Here is a 22,710-nt window from a genome sequence, read left to right on the forward strand (position 1 = left end):
GCCTTAAGATTTAAAATGATAACGTAAAACTAATTACAAAGCTACAATAATCAAAACTGACTGGTACTGGCAAAAGAACAGTCATACAGACCAACGGAATATGACCTCAGAAATAAACCATGACATATAAGGTCAATTAATTTTCATCAATTGAAAATTAATTAATTAAGGCTGCCAGGACCATTCAATGGAGAAAGGGCAGTCTTTTCAACACATGTTGCTGGGGAAACTGGATATCCAAATGCAAACAAAGGTGAATCCTTACCTTTCGCCACATACAAAACTCAAAATGGATCAAAGATCTAAACTCTTGGAGGGAAATCTTCGTGATACTGGATTTGGCAATGCCTTCTTGGATATGACACCAAAAGAACAGGCAACAGAAAGAAAAACTAGACTTCATCAAAATTAAAAACTGGTACATCAAAGGACACTACTGAAAGAGTGAAAATGCAACCCACAGAATGGGAGAAAATACCTGTAAATCATGTATCTGATGACAGATTAATATGCAGAATATATCGAGAACTCCTACAACACACACAGAAAAACAACCCAATTAAAAATGGGCAAAAGACTTAAATAGACATTTCTCCACAGAAGATATATACAAATGGCTAATAAGTACATGAAAAGATGCTTAGCATCACAAGCCATTAGGGAAATGCAACCAAAACCACAATGAAATAACACTTCACATCCATCACGACAGCTATTAAAAACAAAAATAACAAGTGTTAGTTAGGATGTGGAGAAAGTGGAATCCTTCTACATTGCTGGAGGAATTGCAAAATGGTGCAGCCACTGTAGAAAAGTTTGCAGTTCCTCAAAAAATTAAATATAGAATTACCATGTGATTCAACAACTTCACTCCCAGGTATATACCCAAAAGAATTTAAAGCAGGGACTCACACAGATACTTGTACAAAAATGGTCATAGCAGCATTATTCACAACAGCAAAAAGTGTCCAGCAATCTAAGGGCCCATCAACAGATGAATGGATTAAAAAAATGTGGTATATTCATACAGCGGAATATTATTCAGCCATAATAAGGAATAAATTCTGATATATGCTACAACATGGATGAATCTTAAAACCATTATGCTATGAGAAATAAGACACAAAGGACAAATACTGTATGATTCCACATATATAAGGTGCCTAAAATAGTCAAAGTCAAAGAGAGAAAGTAGAACAGAGTTTACCAGGAGCTGGGGGTAGGAGTGGTAATGTGGAATTATCATTTAACAGGTACAGAGTTGCTGACTGGGATAATAGTTCTGTAAATAGATAGTGGTGATGGTTATACAACATTGTGAATGTATCTTAATGTCACTGAACTAATTGTAGGGTTAAAATGATAAATTAGGTTATATATATATTTTACCATAATAAATTTTTAAATGATAATGTATTATCCAAAGGTCCTATTTACTGAGCCTTTTGTTCCTCAGGTGAGACGGTGGTTATAGAAGTTACTTAAATAATAAATACTTTATGAAATGGCTGGTAGTTAATAGTAAATAGTACCCACCCTCCAGAACACACACACATACACATACATACACACACACGACACTACACATTCAATGCTCTTATCAAATACCTATAATTATATTTTTCAAAGGATTACACATCCAATAAATTCACTAATGATGCAAAGAATTTACATCCTCCCATACTGACAGATAAAAACACATACATTCTCTAAGCACAAAGCTTATATTCACAAATAACTTTTTGCCTAAAGACAAATTTCAATTAATAATCACAATGGGAATTTAGTTATTTAATGCAACCATTAACCTAATGTCACCAATAAAATCTAAGCAGTTATATCACAAAACCAGGGTTATATTCAGTGGACATGCATTAATAATCTATACAATTTAACATTATACCAGAAAAGGAACTGACTACAAAATTTCCCTTGATTTTTGGTGGTTTTCAAATTTCATGGCACAGATTCCCAAGGTAAAAACAGATTTTAAATATTTTCGATAAAATGGTAAAAAATTTAACAAGCCTTTTAATTTTCGTATTGGGGTGAAGATTTAAAACATCAAGCTGGCCCCAATCTGTCAAAAATGACAGGTAAATATTTACAATGACAACACAGGCTTTAGTTACAATGGTATTAGAGGATGACTCTCCCCTGGCAAAAACCTTTTATGGTTAATTCTCAATGCAAACATGTTTTTGTAAATACTGTGATAATATAAACTTGGAAACATACCTGGAATCAGGACAGGGACGAAAAATAAAACGCAAGTCAATCTTATTTCTGACCTGTAATCATAAAGCCTTTTGGCTCTAAACACCAAACACTGTCCTTCAATATAAAACTAAATTAAGAAGAGTAGAACAACTTTACCATGCTGGCTGACATTCTTCTACAGAATTATCTTTCACTACACATCAAGGCAGGGCTCAAGCTCCATTAACTTGCTTCTCTAGAAAGAGTATAATTAGCAGAGCACCAAAATTTATAAACTGATATGGCAACCCAAAATGCTAAACACACTTTTCAAACAGAAGCAAATTTTTCCCCATTGTTACTTCTATGTACCATGTTATTTTTGAAACTTATGTGGCTACCAGTAAGAAAAGAATCAGGGAAGCTTTGAACATATCTTGTACTTTTCATCAAGGCTAAAGTGCAAAATATCTCCATGTCTCTGGTATTTTAATAGGAAAAAACATAACACATAATAAAGGAACTGAGGTGACAGTAGAACTAATGCAAAAAAGACTTCTTTAAATATACACTTGAAGACTACATAAGACCAATTTAATTTTTCTTTCTTCAATGAAATCTGTGAATGAACCAAGTTCTCACAGAACTTGAGATCTTGTTTGGTTCTCTTTCCCAGGATCAGAAATTCCAAAATTAGAGAGAAAAAAATGGAAGAAAATAACATTGCATGACAATGGACACTAAGTTCATAAAGAACTTTTTTTAAAAAAATGAGATATTATGGAAGAAAACACCATGAAAATAATAATCCTATGAGAATTGTTTTTTACGCACAGTAAATTTGAGCCTTGGTCTTCATGAAGATACTACAGCTTATATAGAAAACTATAAATATACAAGACTCCAGGAAAAAAAGTCAAAATACATATTATTTAACATTCTGTAGGCCTAAAAAACTTCTGAGGGGAGGGGAAAGGACGGCCAACTGAATCTTCACTTAAGAATACAGAACTATGAAAAATTCCTGGGTCAAAAGCTCCAAGATGCTCCAAATGGAACCACACTTTGTGAAAACATACAACCCTAGATATAGTTTTAAAAGGAAAGAAAAAGTACTGAATAACTGCAGTCCCTTCCAAAAAAGGATATCTTAAATTAAGGGGAAAAGATTCTAATAGTGTAAACGAATCTGGCTCAGAAAGAAAACTGAACAACATATCCAATGTTCTGTCCATAAAAGTAATGACGGTACATCTTTAATATTAAAGAAATAGGCTATAAAAAAGTTCATTCTCAGAATTGGTTTTAGTAAAAGCTCATTTGTGCTCCTTTGTGGGTGCATAATAAAGTTCCATGGGTTTGTTCACCTTCCAGTATTTCTCACTGACCAATTCCAAAGAAAAAGAGCCATTTAACACCTAAAACAAAAACAAAAACAAAAACAAAAAAAAAAAAGAAAGAATTATGAAAACTGCTCAAAGCACAAAATTGTGAGATGGAACAAACAGAGAAGTCCATCTTAGCACAACAATGTAAAACAACTATACCCCAATTTTAAAAAAGTCCATCTTTAAAAAAAATCCTAAGATAAACTTGTCACTTACACTATTCATAAAAGAACAAAGGATATATCAAGTTAACTACCTGTTGCAATTTCTCCTCCTTCCAGAGTCTGTACCATTTTATTAGGCCCCACCCCACAACCTTCCACTCTCAGATGATCAATGTACTCCCAATTTCAACAGCCTATTATTTTAAATACTTACAGTGAACTGGCCACTGGCTGTTGCTATGTAAATGGTATACTGCTTCTCACTGGCTGTATCAAGGTTCATCTGGTTTGATTCTCCTTTGTTTCGAAGTTCTTCTAAAGCTAACCTCACAGCCAGATACTTGGATAAGTGATCAACAGTGGCATTACCTGAAGTCTTTATGTATCTGGAAAAATAAATCATTAAAACCTTACTTTCTAGATTAGTGATAAAACATACATAAATTATAAAACTAATACATTTCTAAGGGCTTCCCTGGTGGCGCAGTGGTTGAGAGTCCACCTGCTGATGCAGGGGACACGGGTTCTTGCCCCAGTCTAGAAAGATTCCACATGCCACAGAGTGGCTAGGTCCGTGAGCCATGGCCGCTGAGCCTGCGTGTCCGGAGCCTGTGCTCCGCAACAGGAGAGGCCATAACAGTGAGAGGCCCGCGTACCGCAAAAACAAAACAAAACAAAACTAAACTAATACATTTCTAAAAAGGTATATAAAATGTAAAATGTCTCAATTATTGACAAAATACCAGAAATTTATTCCTCTATTATCTAAAAATTTCTTATTGAAAAGGTACAGAAACGGTAAAAGTACAAGCTCACTATCTACCAGGCCATGAAAGCTCTACCTACCTTACCATCCATAAAATATGACACAGAATGACAAAAATCAAATAGAAATAACACTGTACCGAGAGGAAAAAAAAGAACATACCCCTCAATCCCAATGATCAGAAGTTTTGAGTCTACAGCAGCAAGAAGAAAACTAAGAATATGAGCAAATTTCTTCTTGTCTAAGAATTAATAAATTTTAGGTTTTTAAGACAAAGCACTGAAATGTTAATTGTTTTTTAAAGCATCATATACCATTTACTCACTCACTCAACAAATATTTGATGCTTATATGCACTCAAGGACAGGCTCTCTAGAGTTATATAGTGGTAAAGCAGCCATCCTGGCCAGCATGAATTTTAGAGCCTTCTGACACCCTAGCATCATTGTTAAGAAATTTAAATGATCCTTTCTCCTCCTCTACCTAGAAGGGTCATTCCTTTCAGATACTCAACTGTGGGTGGAAAGCACATGAGGAAAGACGAAAACAACAATTCAGGCAGCCAAAATATCCAACCAAACCCTGGCAATCAATGGGATGACAAATGTCACCCTTAATTCTTATCTAAAGTTGCCTTTGAACTCCTTAACATTCTAAATTCAGATAATCTGAAACTAACCCACACGCTTACCTTGTCTGTGCACTGTCATCTTTTTCCATAAGTGTGGGATGAGGCCTGAATACTAATTCAATTTCACTAGCACCATCCATTACTGGATCAATTGCCACTGTTGCATTGTTATTATCAAGCTCAAGCCCAGAATCATCAGATGTTTTGGTCCGTTTGTTACTAGGTCCTGCTTCCTGATTGCTATGTGTGGATGCATTACTACAGTGAGAACTGTCTCCATTGTCTTCTGCTCCACTACCATTTTCAATCTGTTGTTTCTTGCCTCGCTGTAATCTAGTTAAGGAAAACAAAACAAAAAACATGAAATCTTCATTTAGGCCTTTTCAATGCATCAATTTTGAAGTATGTTTACTGAATTTACTAAATTCTAAGTTCCCTGGTGGTCTAATGGTTAGGATTCCGGGCTTTTACTGCCATGGCCTGGGTTCAATCCCTGGTCGGGGAACTGAGATCCCGCAAGCCACGCAGCGTAGCCAAAAAAAAAAAAAACAAAAAAAACCCCAAAACTAAATTCTAAAAACATCTTGATAACTGAATTTGCTCCAAGTTGAATAATGTCATTTATTTCCCACATGTCCCTGAAAGGTCTAGGGAATGTCACTTATACACAGGCAAACATCTGAATAAATTAAACAAATGTTTATATTCCCTTAAAACTTTTCTTTATTGATTATAGGAATTATTGGCAAATATTTACATTTTGATGATTTCCTTTATTATGAGATTTTAAATCTAAAGAAAGGCATAATTCAGTTATGAAAAATTTACAGTTCTGAGGGAAGATATTTATGCCTTTTTAATTAGAATTTCTTAGGGAAACAGGATTTAAGAGTAATGGTAAGCACTACCTGCCCGCTGCTGACCTCACCCAAAGTCTGCTAATGCAATGCAAAATTATTCCAATGCAGAAGATGCGATGGTATCTAAATATGGAGCATAAACACAGAAGCAGCTCTCTAACAAGCTCAAATACTAAAAACCAGTAACTGGGCAAGGTACTTTGTGTATACATCTTATTTACCCATCAAAACAACTATCAAGGCAGTTAACGTTATTATCATTTTATAATTGAGAAAAACCAATGAAACTGAGGTCCAAGGTCCATGGTTATAAGCTAGTAAGCACCAGAACCAGAGGAAGAACTCGATACACATTCTTTCTACCATATGTATTGCCTCTCCAGCTGTATATACAAGAAAAAGGAGGGAATATGTGATGAAAAAGAAATATGAAAGAACGACATGCACTTCTAAGAAGTGTCATTACTACATTTTTATTGCCAGACCAAGGAAATAATAGCCCACTGCTTGGGAAAGATGCTCAAGAACTTTTTTTTTAAATTGAACTATAGTTGATTTACAATTCTGTGTTAGTTCTGGGTGTAAAGTAAGTTATATACACACATACATACATACATATGTATATAAAATTCTTTTTCAGATTCTTTTCCATTGTAGGTTATTACAAGATATTGAATATAGTTTCTTGTGCTATATACAGTAAATCCTTGTTGTTTATCTATTTCATATATAGTGATGCGTATCTGTTAAACCCATACTCCTCTACTTTATCCCTCCCCCTCCCCTTTTCCCCTTTGGTAAATATAAGTTTGTTTTCCATGTCCATGAGTCTGTTTTGTAAATAAGTTCATGTGTATTATTTTTTTGATTCCACATATAAGTGATATCATATATTTGTCTTTCTCTGACTTACTTCACTCAGTATGATAATCTCCACTTTTGCTATGAATGACAGTATTTCATTTTTTATGGCTAATATTTCAGAGAGAGAGAGAGAGAGAGAGAGAGAGTGTGTGTGTGTGTGTGTGTGTGTGTGTGTACGTACCACACCTTCTTTATCCATTCATCTGTTATGGACACTTGGGTTGCTTCCATGTCTTGACTAATGTAAACAGTGCTACAATTAACACTGGGATGCATGTATCTTTTCGAATTAGTTTTCACCTTTTCTGGATATATGCCCCGGAGTGGGACTGCCGGATCATATAGTAACTCTATTTTTAGTTTTTTAAGGAACCTCCATACTGTTCTCCACAGTGCTGCACCAATTTACATTTCCACCAACAGTGTAGGAGGCCTGGCTCCCTTTTCTCCACACCTTCTCCAGTATTTATTATTTGTAGACTTTTGATGATGGCCATTCAGATCAGAGTAAGGTGATACCTCCTTGTAGTTTTTATTTGCATTTCTCTAATAATCAGTGATGTTGAGCATCTTTTCATGTGCCTGCTGGCTACCTGTATGTCTTCTTTGGAGAAATGCCTATTTAGGTCTTCTGTCCATTTTTTGATTGGGTTGTTTGATTTTTGATACTTAGTTGTATGAGGTGTTTACATATTTTTGAAATTAAGCCCTTGTCAGTCTCATCATTTGCAACTATTTTCTCCCAGTCTGTACGCTGTCTTTTTGTTTTATGGTTTCCTTTGCTGTGCAAAAGCTTATAAGTTTGATTAGGTCTCATTTGTTTACTTTTGCTTTTATTTATTTTGCCTGGGGAGACTGATCTAAAAAAATACTGCTGCAATTTACATCAGAGAATGTTTTGCCTATACTCTCTTCTAGGAGTTTTATCGTGTCACGTCTTATATTTAAGTCTTTAAGACATTTTTAGTTTATTTTTGTGTATAGTATGAAGCCATGTTCTAACTTCATGGATTTACATGTGGCTGTCCAGCTTTCCCAACACCACTTGCTAAAGAAACTCTTTTCTCCATTGTATATTCTTGCCTTCTTTGTCAAAGATTAGTTGACCACAGGTTGTGTGGGTTTATTTCTGGGCTCTTTATTCTGTTCCACTGATCTGTATGTCTGTCTTTGCACCAGTACCATGCTGTTTTCGTAACTGTAGCTTTGTAGTCTTGTCGGAAGTCTGGGAGGGTTATGCCTCCAGCTTTGTTCTTTTACCTCAGGACTGCTTTGGCAATTCTAGGTCTTTTGTGGTTTCATATAAATTTTAGGATTATTTATTCTAGTTCTGTGAAAAATGCCATGGGTAATTTGACAGGGATAGCATTAAATGTGTAGACTGCTTTGAGTAGTATGCCCATTTTAACAATATTAATTCTTCCAATTCAAGAACATGGGATGTCTTTCCATTTCTTTGAATCATCTTCTATTTCCTTTATCAATTTTATAGTTCTCAGCATATAGGTCTTTTACTTCCTTGGTTAAATTTATTCCTAGGGTTTTTTTTTTTTGAAGCAATTTTAAACAGGATTGTTCTGTTTTGTTACTTTCTCTTTCTGATATTTCGTTGTTAGTGTAAAGAAATGTAACAGATTTCTGTATATTAATCTTGTATCCTGCTACTCTGCTGAATTCATTTATTAGTTCTAATAGTTTCTGTGTGGAGTCTTTACAGTTTTCTATAGAGTATTATGTCATTTGCATATAATGACAATTTTACCTCTTCCCCTCCTATTTGGATACCCTCCCTCCCTTTCTTTTTTGTTTTGACTGCTGTGGCTAGGACTTCCAATACCATGTTGAATAGAAGTGGTGCAAGTGAGCATCCTTGCTTAGGAAAGATGCTCAAGAACTCCCCCCCCCAAAAAAATAAAATACTGTTTATGAAATCTATACAGCATTTCAAAATTAAGAGGGGGTGACTAATATGTTAATTGACAAAACTATGATTCAAAAATATATGAACACTGGGACTTCCCCGGTGGCACACTGGTTAAGAATCTGCCTGACAATGCAGGGGACACAGGTTCAATCCCTAGTCCTAGAAGATCCCACATGCTGCAGAGCAACTAAGCCCATGTGCCACAACTACTGAGCCTGCGCTCTAGAGCCCGCAAACCACAACTACTGAGCCTGCACACCACAACTACTGAAGCCTGCACGCCTAGAGCCCCTGCTCCGCAACAATAGAAGCCACCGCAACAAGAGAAGCCACCACAATGAGAAGCACGCACACTGCAATGAAGAGTAGCCCCCGCTCACTGCAACTAGAGAAAGCCTGTGTGCAGCAACAAACACCCAACGCAGCCAAAAATAAATAAATTTATATAAAAAAAAAAGTGAACACATACAATGGATTAGTCTTAAAAAGGAAGGAAATTCTGCAGGTGCTACAACATGGATAAACTTTGAAGACATTAAGCCAGTCACAGAAAGACAAATACTGTATGATTCCACATATATGAGGTATTTAAAGTAATCAAAATCACAGAAACACAAAGTAGAATGGTGGTTACCAGGAGCTGAGGAGAGGAGGAAGAAATGAGGAACTGTCGCTTAATGGGTACAGAGTTTGTTTTATAAGATGAAAAGAGTTCTGGAAATTGATTGTACAACTGTGTGAATGCACTTACAATACTGCACTGTATATTTAAAAATGCTGAATATGGTAAATTTTGTTTTTTATCATAATTTTCTACTGTGATATGGAAAGACCAAAATAATGAAACAAACAAAAAACTCAACAGGGTTACTTGTCTAATGTATTTATTTTTACCTCACACTTCTTTCCAAAGAACAGAGCTAGATTAATGTAATTTCAGGCAGCATTCATAAAATAATGTTCAGATAATGGAGGTAGATCAATAACCTATCATGTCCTGCATTTATCAAATCATATCCATAACACTACATACTGTTCTAGAGGTAGCATTTCAAGAATTATACACCAACAAACTTGAATGTCATATGAGGAATAAAAGCAATTAGGAATGTAAATATTTAGCCTTTAGAGGAGCATATAAGAATGTATATTTATATGAAATTATTTGAGGACTAGTAGATAGAAGCAGAATCTGAAATAAATATAGAACCCAACATAAGTATTTTGACAAAGACATATCAAGACTGCTACACACAAAAGACTAATTTTAATTCAATATAAGGGAAGAACTTTAAAACTATATATATTCATACAAAACTATTTACTTTAAGCCAAACGTAGTTCTATGTACTGGTGTTATAAGAATCAGTAATACTCACACAGTCTCTACCCTCTTAGGGCTTATATTATTCTAGTACAGCAAATAACACACACATGTTCAGAGAATGATAAGTGCTATGAAGAAAAATGAGGCAGAGAGGGTAAGAAAGTATGGAGTCCTGTGGTGGAAGACGGGAACTTAGCAGACACCTGAAGAATGAGTGTGTGTGCCATGTGGACTATCTAGAAGAAGAGGGTTCCTGAAAGAGAGAACAGGAAGTATAAAGGCCCTGAGGCAGAAACAAGCTTGTTAAGTCTCAAAAACAGCCAAGAAGCTTTAATAAAGTTATTAACAAATGAAAGAAGCTTCTATCACATACTCCCACCACTAGAAATGTTCAAGCAAAATCAAAGGTCTATCTATAAAGGATTTTATGAAGGGGATTCTTTCTCCTGGTAAAAGACTAAAAGTTTACTCTTCAGAACCACTTCTGGAACTTTTAAAATACGAATGCCTGTACCCCAATCAAAGATTTTGATTTACTTAGTCTGGAGTGATGCCTTTGAGGCCCTAGGATTTAAAAGCTTTCCAAGTGATTCTGATATTCAGCCAAGGTGAAAGCCACTAGATTGGGATGTGGCTTTATTGGTGGCTGACTTTATTGCAATGTGGCTTTGGAAGATGCTGACTCTCCCTGAGGCCTAAACATATCAGGAGATGTCAGAGCAGAAAAGAGAATAGGGGTGAGGAAAGTGCTCAGATTATATAGGGTCTTGGAAGCTATCATTAAAGTCTTTTAACCTGAATGTGAATAGAAGCTATTAGAGGCTTCAAAGCAAAGGAGAACTATGACCTGACTTCCAATTTATCACTCTGGCTGCTGTGCTGAGCACAGACAATGTGGAAGTAAGCATGGAAAGTTGAAAGACCAATTGGGAGGCTATTTCAACACTTTCAAATGAAAGATGGTGGTTGCCTAGACCAATTTGGATATATTATGGAAAAAGCTAAAAATATATTTATCCACAAACTGGAATACGGACTGGGAAAAAAGAGAGAGGTGAAAGGTAACTCCAAAGTTTTTGGCTAAAGCAAGTAGGATGATGGAGTTGCCATCAACTAAAATGAGCAAGAATGAAGAGAAGTAGGGGATAAGAATTACAAGTTCAGTACTGAACATGTTAAGTTTGAAATAAGGAACAGCTAACGACATACAAAGGGAACCAGGAGAATATCGTCTCTTGAAAGCCAGCGGAAGGAAACCAGTCAAACAGAAAAGAGAAATTAACTGTATAAAATGCTGCTAAGTAAAATGAGATCTGAGAATCAGCAATTGGGTTTTGCAATGTGGAGGTCAATGGTAACTTCAACAAGGGTGATATGAGGCATTGGGATAAAGCCTGACTGGGGGAGTTCAAAATGGGACAGTAGAAGTATTGGATATAGTAAGCACAGACAACTCTTTTAAAGAGAAGAAATACAATGGTAAGTGGAGGAAGAAGTGGGTATAAGAGGGTATTTGTCTTGTCTTGTTTTTTTAAGACTCTAGTACTTTAAATGGAATACTGTATTAGGCCTAGAGACATATTTTATACCTTCAAGAAAAGGTAACCACACAGAACTACTATTTGTTACTGCATTTTATCTATCTCAAAATGGAGGGTGTTAATTCAGTATTTAATAGAGTGGAAAAATGGCCACCCTGCCTGGCCTTCTCTCCCATATACCTGTTCATGGCCTGTATCTTCAGTCCTTCCTCAATGCTGTGACTGAGTGCTTGCTGATTATTGTGCTTGTTGATCCTGGCTAATACTCTTTCTTGATGAGCTTCATACTCATCACGACTTGGATAAATTTTGCTGATGAGTGCATCAAAGTTTGGGTCTGGTCTTAGTGATCTTTTGGAAACTAGCTTTTTCCGACAGGTAGGGCATTCTTTATTGCTAAATAAAAAGAGAGAAAAGAAAATGTAAATAATGCCAGGATCTTTGGGCTAAAGACAAAAATAGCCAGCTTCCAGATAATTATCATCTTTATTCCAATAGCTTTACTAAGTCGCAGAAATTTAAACTGATTAACCTGACTTTCCTTGAATATCTGACTAGTGACTAAGCAAGATTTTTGAAACATGAGACTCTCCATACTACTTGCCAATAGAGAAAAAACTAAATACTTCCCCATGATAAATTATATATAACCATTTTAGAAATAAAAATCTATTCCTTCCTAAATTTCCTGTTTCTGATATCCATGCTATAAATGGAAAAACTATCCACTAATATATATTAATTTATATGTTATGAATTATTTTATTAAAATATTCATCAGGACATTATACTTAAGAAGTGAGAAAATCATGGTTTCATGCTTTGTAATTTCCTCAAAACAAAAACTCATCCTGAAAAGCTTCTAAAACTATATAAAATCAACTGTTTCAAAACAAAGATTCTCCAATAATTAAAACCTAGACTTTAGATAAATTTCCAATTCTCAAATGAACATTTATAGAAAATGTATTTCTCAAAACCCACAGAGCACTAGAACACTGTCCTTGTATAATTTAAGTACCTAGCATAATTCATTTTAACATACCCACTTCTGAGGGCTGTGATAATGCAGTCTGCACAAAAACGATGTAAACACTCTTTTGTAGTCATGGTGTTCTTCAACATATCCAAACAAATTGGGCACATTAATTCACTGTGTAGACTTCGAGGTGAAACCACAATTTCCAAGCCATCCGTTATTGCCTCCTGTAAAAAGCATCACTTTAAAATTAAATGCTACCTAATTAAAAAAAAATTATGGACAAGTTCAAACATAAGAATATAGAAAATGACAAAAATGAACATCTATATACCCATCACCCAGTCACCATCACTGTCAACTCACAACCAATCTTGTTTTAGCTATAATCTCCTCCAACTCCCCTCAGCCCCAGCACCAAAGCATTATATAAATGCCCTTATTTTAATGCTAAAGGTAACATATTATATATTTAAAAGATAACTAATGTTAAATCACCCTGGTATAGCAATAAAAAAAGCATTGAATACGGAATCAGATGGCTTAGGTTCTATTAGTTCTACAACTAGCTTTGTGACACTAAATAATTAGTTTTAACATTGTCTTCTTACCTGCAAAATGAGGAAGTTAAGCTAAATGAACCCTAAAACTTCTTCCATCTGCAAAACTGCACCATTTTGATAATAAACTATACATTTCACGCCATCCATTAAAAGATTTTAAAATTCAAATACAAGTATTCCCTATTTATACACAGCTTAACAGGATTTAATTTTAAAATCACCTTTTGAACCTTAAAAAGTCTTGATCCACAGAGCAGTTTTATACAAAGTGGTCAGGTTCTCAAGCTAACCTACAAACTGATTTAAACCACAGCACCTCCGAAGTGTAAAAAGTATTAGTATTTCTAATTGTCATGTCTAAAAATGTTTTCAGTGCGAAAATGCATTTGGAGTTCCAATGTAGAATTCAGGACAAACCTCCCAAATGCACAGATTAGTGACTCCTACTTTCTTTGCCACTACCACTACTCGCCCTTCCCACAAGGTGGCACTGAGAACAAAGATTATGTAGCTCTAAAGGCACCAATACAGGCTCCTATGGATTGAGGAAAAAGGTCTAGTATGTGGCCACTGAAAAGGAAGATGCAGGTAGAATAAGGGGCTTCCATATGTTACACTTCCTGTCTCCACTGGCTCTCCGTCGTACTTGTGTTTTCTCTATAGGGTCAAAGATTGATGACCCCACAAGGAAAGCCATCGAAACTATAGATATTGTCCATTATCAAGTATCCATTATGTTTCAACCTCTCTATATAAAGCACTTTCTGTATTTTACTTAGTTTAATATACACACAAACTTTTGATTTAGGAATTATAACCTCGATTTTATAAATCACACAGAGAGTACGATGATGACTTAGCTAGTAATCAAGTCTGGTCCCCTCTTCCTCTTTAGAATTTGCCTAGCAAAATCTGAACCCTGGATAAACCATCCATCCATATTTTCCATGCCTATACCTGTGCATCTGCATAGCACTGCAGGGGAAAAAAAGGGAGGAATCACACAACCAGACTGATATCACTAAAAACTCATTTTTCTTTTCACTGCACTATTTTACAACTTTTCTTCTATCTGCAGACCTACCACCTAAATGTTCAATAGATTAATTACCTTACCTCAAATTTCATTTAAAGAACTCTCTCGTTTTCTCTCTACCAAATCTTTATAAAGCATCTTCCTCTTTCTTCTTACAAGGAGAAAGTACACCTCTTCCTATCACATGTCCATTCCTTCCTACCTTCTCAAGTATATCCCTCTTTGGATTTCTATTTGATCTCAGACTTCAGCAATCTCTCCCTCTTCACTAAATCAGCCTAGATTAATATAGGGTTGCTGCATAGTGAAATGTGAATGATGAGCTTAGAGCTGTGTGTAGAGGAGGGTGGGGTGAGAGTGGTTCCATCTCTCATCTTATTAACAAAACAAAATTTAAATAACTTCCCGATTCTATGTTGCCCTCAAGTTTTCACTCCATTTCTCTGTTTCTCTGCACAGCCAAACTTCTCTGAAACATTACCTATTCATTTTCACCTCCCCCTCCCCTTTAACACAGCAAAACCTACTCAAGTGAATCTACTCTGGTCAAGGTCACCAAGTATATACAGCCAACTCTAGTGCTCACTTTTGTAATCTCCACCTTATTCATCCTCTCAGTAGTACTGAACACAGTAACTGCATCCTACTTGAAACACTTTGTCCTATGTTTTGATCCCCTCACTTCATCTTCCATTTTTCCTTACTTTTCTTTGGCCGTTCCTTCTCAGTCTCCTTTGCTGGCTCCTTTTCCATTACTTAATTTCTAAATCTTGAAGCTCCTCTGGATGAAGTTCTGGGCCTTCTGCTCATCTCTCTCTAGGTGATCTGGCATTCTCATGCTTAAAATGTACTGACAAGTCCTAAAACTTTATATTTAGTCCAGACCCCTAGGTAGCATCTCTACTTGTCTTATAGGCATTTCAAACTGAAAATGACTTCAGTTTTAAGCATGTTTATCTCCTTCAAACCTGTTCCTCTCCCAGTCTTCCCCATCTTCACCTTCTCAAAATAGTCTTCCCTGGTTCTCCCGTTATTATTTATTACAGCATTAAGGACCTTCCCTTTACATAACTTCTCATATGTGTAATTTACTTGTTTGATGTCCATAAACTCCCTGGGCTGGTGCCACATCTGTTTTATTCACCACTTTACCTATTGCCTAGCTTAGGACCTGGTACAGAATATGCACTCAAATTATTTGTTCAAGAAATGAAGTGTCAACCAAACATACATAAATTAGAACTGTATATAAATTTATTATTACTGTTATGTTCTTTCAAGTTTTCACTTTCTGAAACTATATCCCAGTTTATATGCCTCATATTTCCCCTAAGTTATCTTAATCTATATTACCTGAGGTGTTCGTTGTAATTCATATAAACTGAGTTCCCATGTTTTGCTTAATGGTTGAGTTCCGTTTGTCTGCACAGCCTGAGACATTGCTAGGAATAAAGAAGAGAGAAAACCAATTTTAGTATCTGAAAGGGAAGTAAATCTCAAAACTAATTTTTAGACATTGTAAATCCTGAGAGTAAAACCAACAGAAATTACACACTGGCTCCTCAAGAACGAAGAAGAAAAGCTCAAGAATCTTTCCATTTATAAATACAAGCTACTTGAGAGCAAGAAGTTATCACTGATCTCTGAATGCCTAACAGCTCGCACACAGAGAATGCTTAATTATTACTGATGTATAGGAAACTCTCTTCACCCAAAATAAGAAGTATCTTTCTGAAACTGGCAGTCATGGAACTTAGAACTGTCAGGAAAATCTCAGACTCTTCAGCATGGCCATCTAGTCCAACTTTTGCCAAAGACACAAAATCTACTTTAAAGCACTTTAAGCCACAGGTCATTCTGCCTCTACTTTCACAGCTCCACTCATGAAAAATCCCCTTTCTAATAAGTCAGCTTATCTCCTCCTAATGATGAGCCCAAAACTGCTTCCTATTCACCTTACAGCTGTCCTCTGGAGGCAAACTGACTAAGCCGAATAATTTTTCTACACAACAGTCTTTCAAATATTTGGACACTGTTATCATATTCCACCTGATTTTTCTTTACTTCTGGCTAAATGTCCTAGTTCCTCCTACTGCTCACCATGTGACACAATTTCAAGGTCTCCTCACCACTCTGACTTTCCTCTTGTTATGAATGAACAACGTACAGCCAACTTCTCTGCCTGTCTTTGAATAGGTGGATGAGATCTAGTATACATGTAAGGAAGATGGTCTTAGACAACTAACTCCTCTAGGGCAAAGGAAGAGGCTCCAATCATTCAAGTATTCAGTAAACATCTATTATTGGCCAAGCAGAATTGCTCTAGGTCCTTGCCTCAGAATTCAAAGCCCATAAACAAAGAAATGTGTGTAAACAGCTAAACTACAAACTGACAAGATCGAGTCTAAGCAACCATATGGAAAAAATGATATGGAATTACAGAGAAGGATCAGGAAATTTAAGGAGTCAGGGAAGGCTTAAATGGAGATTAAACAGCCTTAAAAAAAATACTACACTGGGATGGGAGTACAAAAGAAACAGGGTTCCAGGCAAAGTCGAGCAACATGTATGTAGGTATGAGTCTGGAAGCCACTGGAAGTTTTAAACAAGAGATGACATGATCAAATAGTTTCAAAGAAATTCAAGCAGTATGTAGAAGACAGAATAGAAAGCAACTAGCAGTAAAAAGAACAATGAGGAGGCTGTTAAAAAACCTCAGTGATATTAACTATCTAAACCAAAGCAGCAAAGCACAGACAGAGAGAATCAGACAGATCACTACGTGATACATACAACACTGGTCTAAGAGGGAAGGGTCAAATAAGATTTTAGGAAAGCAACCATCCTTTACTGAGATAGAACACAGAAGGAAGGTGTGGGTTAGAAGAGAAGTGGAGCTGCTACACACACTGAGTTCCAGTTATTTAATGGAGCACTGAGGGAGGTAGAGTCGTCTAGTAGATAGTGAGAAAGAAAAATATCACACTTGCCTAAAGACACAACTTGCACAATCACAGTATGGCATATATTCTACACTGGCACATAAACAATGAAGGACATGATCTATTTGTATCCAGGATGCTGAATTTCCCACTTTTAGCAGCTATCATTTAAAAATACCTGCTCTTAGACTTCCCTGGTGGCACAGTGGTTAAGAATCTGCCTGCCAATGCAGGGGACACGGGTTCGGGCCCTGGTCCGGGAAGATCATACATGCTGCCGAGCAACTAAGCCCGTGCGCCACAACTACTGAGCCTGCACTCTAGAGCCCGGGAGCCACAACTGCTGAGCCCATGCGCCACAACTACTGAAGCCCACGCGCGTAGAGCCCGTGTTCCACAACAAGAGAAGCCACCGCAATGAGAAGCCCGTGCACCGCAACAAAGACCCAACGCAGCCAAAAATAATTAATTTAAAAAAAAACCCTGCTCTCAAGAACCCACCCAATGAGCAATTAACTTACTTTGCTTTTATAAGTAAAAGCACTTCACTGAAATTTAACCTAAATTCTAGCCCCCTCTAAAATTCAATATACATTGTCTCTTCAAAACAGCTACATTTCCACATGAAGTTTCTCCCTTGTGCAAGCAAAAATTTGAAATATGTTCAAATTTTTCAAATTTGAGTGAGTCACGGCTTTTGTTTATAATTTTGAGGCTGTCCACTGAGTCTACCTTGAAGACTCATTTTGCTTATCAGAACCAGTGGACTCCCAAATAAGCAAACATTCCTTGAATCTTCTGTGCTTGAAATACAATTATCTTTCAGCTCCATCATGATTCCTGATCAGTGTCCCAACAGTAGCCTGAAATCTGAGCAATTTTTCACAGAGCTCTGGTCACTAATCTAGCTGAGTTTGTTACCCTATGATTAGTAGCCTGTGGTTCTTTGAGTATCTCCCTGAGTGCGGGAATCACAAATTGAAAGAATTTTGTGACAGAAAACTTCTCCTTCATGAAATACTGTCTTTTCTCTATCATTCAATCTTCAGAGGATCAAATGCTGGCACAGACTCTACTAATTCCTATCTAGTCAAACTGATGGATACAAGAGACCCAACAGACCAGTATCTGCTCTCTGGAGCAAAAAACTTTGCCATAAGCCTCTCTAAAAAGCCTTCATGAAGAGATTAACTAAAAGAGACATCACTTTGTTTAATGTAGGAGGACTTTCTCCTTCATTTCTGTACTCTGGGGTTAAAGGTTAACATTTCTGTACTCTAGGGGCTAAATCATGGTCGCTAGCCACCATTCATTCATTCATTCATTCATTCATTTATGGCTGCATTGGGTCTTCGTTACTGTGTGCGGGCTTTCTCTAGTTGTGACAAGTAGGGGCTACTCTTCATTGCAGTGCACAGGCTTCTCACTGCGGTGGCTTCTCTTGTCGCGGAGCACGGGCTCTAGGCATGCGGGCTTCAGTAGTTGTGGCACGTGGATTCAGCAGTTGTGGCTCACAGGCTCTAGAGTGCAGGCCCAGTAGCTATGGCACACAGGCTTCACTGCTCCACAGCATGTGGGATCTTCCCAGACGAGGGCTCGAATCCATGTCCCCTGCATTGACAGGCGGATTCTTAACCACTGCTCCACCAGGGAAGCCCCCCTAGCCACCATTTTATAAGCATCACTTGACCTTATTGTATGTAGTTTGTGTATTGATGTGGGTTTCTCTACATCTACGATACAAACTTCTCCTGACAGAACTCCTGCCCCTATATACACTCTTATTATAATCCTAGTTATTCTGCTTACCAGGCTAGATGGCACAATTTCTCCAAGGATGTTTATAATTACCTTAGCTATTATTGGTAATTTTGGACATGTCAAAGATAATACAACTAAAAGAAGCTCTAGAAAAGAAAGGGAAAAAAGTACCAAATACACAATGGGCAGTCTTTTTGACTGGTATGCTGAGGCCTCAAAATTAAACCCAAACTTCAAAGTAGCATCATCCCTTTAAAGTTCTCTAGCAAAGACCAAAGAAAATAAGCATTCAAACTGCCCTCCTTATGCATCCAACATTATCATGTTTTAGCATCACCACCTTTACCTATATTCCCTCTGTTCCCCTCTACTGCCACCCCTAGAATCCTAAGTGAAATATCCTTTCCTCAAGGTCTTCCCCCAAGAAAACAACCAATGACCCATACCCACTTAAGACTGCTACAATGGTAGGTAAACCAATGGAAACTAAGTTAAGGTACAGTTTAGGGCTAACAGTCACAATAAAAGACTTTCCAAAACCAAAAGGCAGACAGACTAATGGCTGCTACTGAATTTCATTCTATTAAGAAACTGTCCAGGAATCCCAGGCTTATATTAATGACTCCATTTACTTGTAGCCCCTCAGATGGATAAAAATAGTTGAAAAGTGGCTGGAAAAAAGAAAAAAAAAAAAACCTTGCAAAACGTTCAACAGGGACTAGAGAAAGCAAGAAAACCAGGGTGATAAATAAAGCCTTTTCTGGTGCCCTTCCTTTAAAACTTAGACTAAAATTCTAGGCTGCAAACAAGGAATGGACCGATAAATAGGAGACATAAGAAACTGGCTTCAAGGCGTTCAACCTGTATTGTGGGATAGACCCAAGAGGCAATGTAAAAAGAACCTGCCCCCTCTTTTTAATAGGCTAAAATCTAAAATACAGGATTTAAAAAAAAAGTGGAACAGAAAATTGCAAATTTGGATGATTTCCAACACAGAGCTGAAAGAAAATGTTAGAAGACCTTTAGAAAACTGACAAACTACAAACTAAAACAAATATATGATCCTTCAGATAAAAAAAAAAAAAAAATCAAAGATCCTTCAGCCTCTAAGTTTTAACGACCTATTCATAAAGACACTGGCAGATACAGCAATCAGAAAAATATCTGGAAGAGGCACTGCTCCATATTAGCAAATAAAGCGTGGTGGGTGTGTGTGCGTGCACGCACGTGTGTGTGTGTGTAAAGAACAATGGCCCCAAATCTACCGATGATGCTGCTCTGAAGTTGACTCTAGAATTCACTGAATTCAGAGTGAACTACCTTTAAATACAGCTCCCCTGTAGATACATGTACCACTATTTCTACCATAAATCCTACAATAGCATAATGAATTTATCGGAGAACTAAAACTACTAAGATAGGAGGAATTTCTAAGAATTCTAAATCCTAACCCATGTCTCAACACTGTTACCCTGGGGTCAACTATAAACAGAACACTCCTTTCATCTGTCTCTAGAAAGCTTCCCCAGCAAATTAATAGGAACTGTCAAATGAAATATTCTCCTAAATATATATATTTTTAAAGTCTTCTTTCTAGAGATGCCAGTTCTCCTGAACACAGCCAAATTATATCCGATTTGGATATTTGTATTCCGTGGCAACTAAGATTCAGGAAGTAATTCACAAGTTAGTTGTAGTTCCAGAACTTCCTGGTATCATCATTTGGAAAACTAGATCTACACGAGTTTTAAAAATTTTCCAGTCTTTCTGTTTGAATCTGTATTACAATCAATCATATGTTCCCTGGTAGTTAGAGTCTTAAATGCTACTGCATGGATGCCATCTTATCAGATAATACAGCAGGTAATCCTAGACTGCTATCTCAATTTTTAAGAATATGTCAGCAGTGTAAATCTGAACAATAGTGACCTCTACTGTGACCTGGCCAAGGAGGGTCAAAAGGTGATCTGAGAATGAAAAATTCCGTTTTTTGCCTCAAGACACAATCCACATATACAGAGGAAGCTGTAAATTCTACTCCAGCCTAAAGCACATTATCTACATGTATTTAGGAAGCTCAAGTTTCTACTTTTGGCAGTTACTGAACAGATAAGCTCTCTAGAATTAGTTCCTCTTTGCTTTAGGTCAATATATTTTTTCATTTAAATTTAACCTAAATTCTACCCTTCCCCCAAATCATATATAACCTTTCCTCTTCTTTGGTTTAGTGAGAAGCTGCATTTCTGTCTGCAGCTCACTCTTGCCCAAGCCAAGAATGTAAAAGACATTTAGCTTCTGTTTTTCGGATGGGAATAAATTGTGATTTTGATGACTGGTATTTGGGAGTCATCTATGCATATAGACAGAGCAACGAAAAAGGAAAGTTGAATAAGAATGGATGGCCTAGGTAATAATTATAATCTGAAAGGATGGAGAGTAGAGTTGAAGCCAGCAAAGAAGGGAAATTAGGTGTCAGACAAAGTAATCTTAGGGATTCTTTCCAGCAACAGGAATGTGCTTCCCAGTTGACTACTGCCTGAAGATCCCTGCAGCACAACGGAAGATCTAGGTCTACCTGTGGCCCAATACCCACCTAAATTATACTTCTGAATAAAAGATACCCCCAACAAAACAGAAATGTTTCTTGCACAAAGTAGGCACTCAAATTTGTGGAGAGAATGTTAGCATTATAGTTTGGACAAGATAACTTTAGTAGCACTGACAGAAACAGAAAATAGATCTTGAGGAAAGATCTAGTCACAGCTAAATTTTGAAAGCTCACGGCTTCAATAACCAAAGGGGAAACAGCAATAGGATATTCAGAATGCTCTTTTAGGGACCACAAATACCTGGCACTCATGCTGACTTTCCACATCTTCGCATATGGTAGATCACAAAGTCCTTTTGTGGAGGCTCAATGTGGTTTCAAAAGCTTTTTCAATACAACACCCTCAAGAAGTGACTATCCATAAAGCAAAGAGCAGAGCAGGCAAAAGAGACGAAAACTCCTATGCATTCTACACAAAAAGATTTAGTAAGCGTACCTTTTTTTAAACAAGAAAAAGGTTAGACTTTTATTTCCAGTTCTGCATGTAAGTTACCATTCAGTCCTAACAAGTAAAAAAGCTGAACAGACTGAAAAATCAACTACTCTTCTGGGATCCATAAGCAAGAGGAGGACACAAGGCAAATCACTGCCCCAAAATTGAAGAGACAGAATACAGGGAATCTCAACATATCTGAGCAGACTGAGGCACTGAAACCGCAGTAGGAAGCAGGGTCAGACAGGAAACTCTTGAACTATAACTGAAAAATGGTTGGAGGAAGCTCAGTGTGGACAAGTCTGAGAGTTAAAAACTCCAGGAGGACCCAGTCACAGGGAGGCCCCCACAATACTGTGAAATTTACCTCCAGCAGCCCAACCAGATTCCCACACTAATTATCAGAGAAAACTCCCCTCATGCTTCCAGCAGAGGAAGGGGAAAAGGAACCATTTCTAAATATGCCAGAGCATTCTAGTTCTTCGTAACAAGTCCTGCCCTCAGGGAAAATTAGTTAACCAGAACCTAACCTGCTGGGATATTACCAGAACCTAAGTGACCTGGAGAAGGGAAATACCCAACTCCAGTCCATTCTAGTCTTCCTGTCCCACCTAAAAGGGGTTAGAAAAAAACTAAGAACCACTAGTGAAGTTCACAGCCCAGAGACATAGGCTCTGAGACCAATTACAGGACTACAGAACCCTTGCCCTCCCCCTACACCTCA

At 37.0% G+C, this 22,710-nt stretch overlaps 1 protein-coding gene across 5 annotated transcripts in view; it reads right to left on the reverse strand.

The window, feature by feature from the left end:
- Window positions 1–22,710, reverse strand: part of RNF2 (ring finger protein 2) — a 100,200-nt gene that overhangs the window by 42,788 nt on the left and 34,702 nt on the right. For 3 of the 5 annotated variants that reach the window (XM_004275227.4, XM_049703500.1, XM_049703406.1), the window contains exons 2-7: window positions 15,596–15,684; window positions 12,710–12,870; window positions 11,845–12,060; window positions 5,209–5,481; window positions 3,966–4,137; window positions 1,593–3,617 (exon numbers count right to left, since the gene is read on the reverse strand). In XM_004275227.4, the coding sequence (XP_004275275.1) occupies window positions 3,516–3,617; window positions 3,966–4,137; window positions 5,209–5,481; window positions 11,845–12,060; window positions 12,710–12,870; window positions 15,596–15,682 (1,011 nt within the window). In that variant the 5' untranslated portion in view covers window positions 15,683–15,684 and the 3' untranslated portion in view covers window positions 1,593–3,515. Of the gene's footprint in view, window positions 1–1,592; window positions 3,618–3,965; window positions 4,138–5,208; window positions 5,482–11,844; window positions 12,061–12,709; window positions 12,871–15,595; window positions 15,685–22,710 lie in introns of those variants that run through there. The other 2 variants (XM_049703549.1, XM_049703524.1) reach the window with 1 other exon arrangement.

This window comes from Orcinus orca, chromosome 1, assembly GCF_937001465.1.
Source record: "Orcinus orca chromosome 1, mOrcOrc1.1, whole genome shotgun sequence".
NCBI classification, from domain to species: domain Eukaryota; kingdom Metazoa; phylum Chordata; class Mammalia; order Artiodactyla; family Delphinidae; genus Orcinus; species Orcinus orca.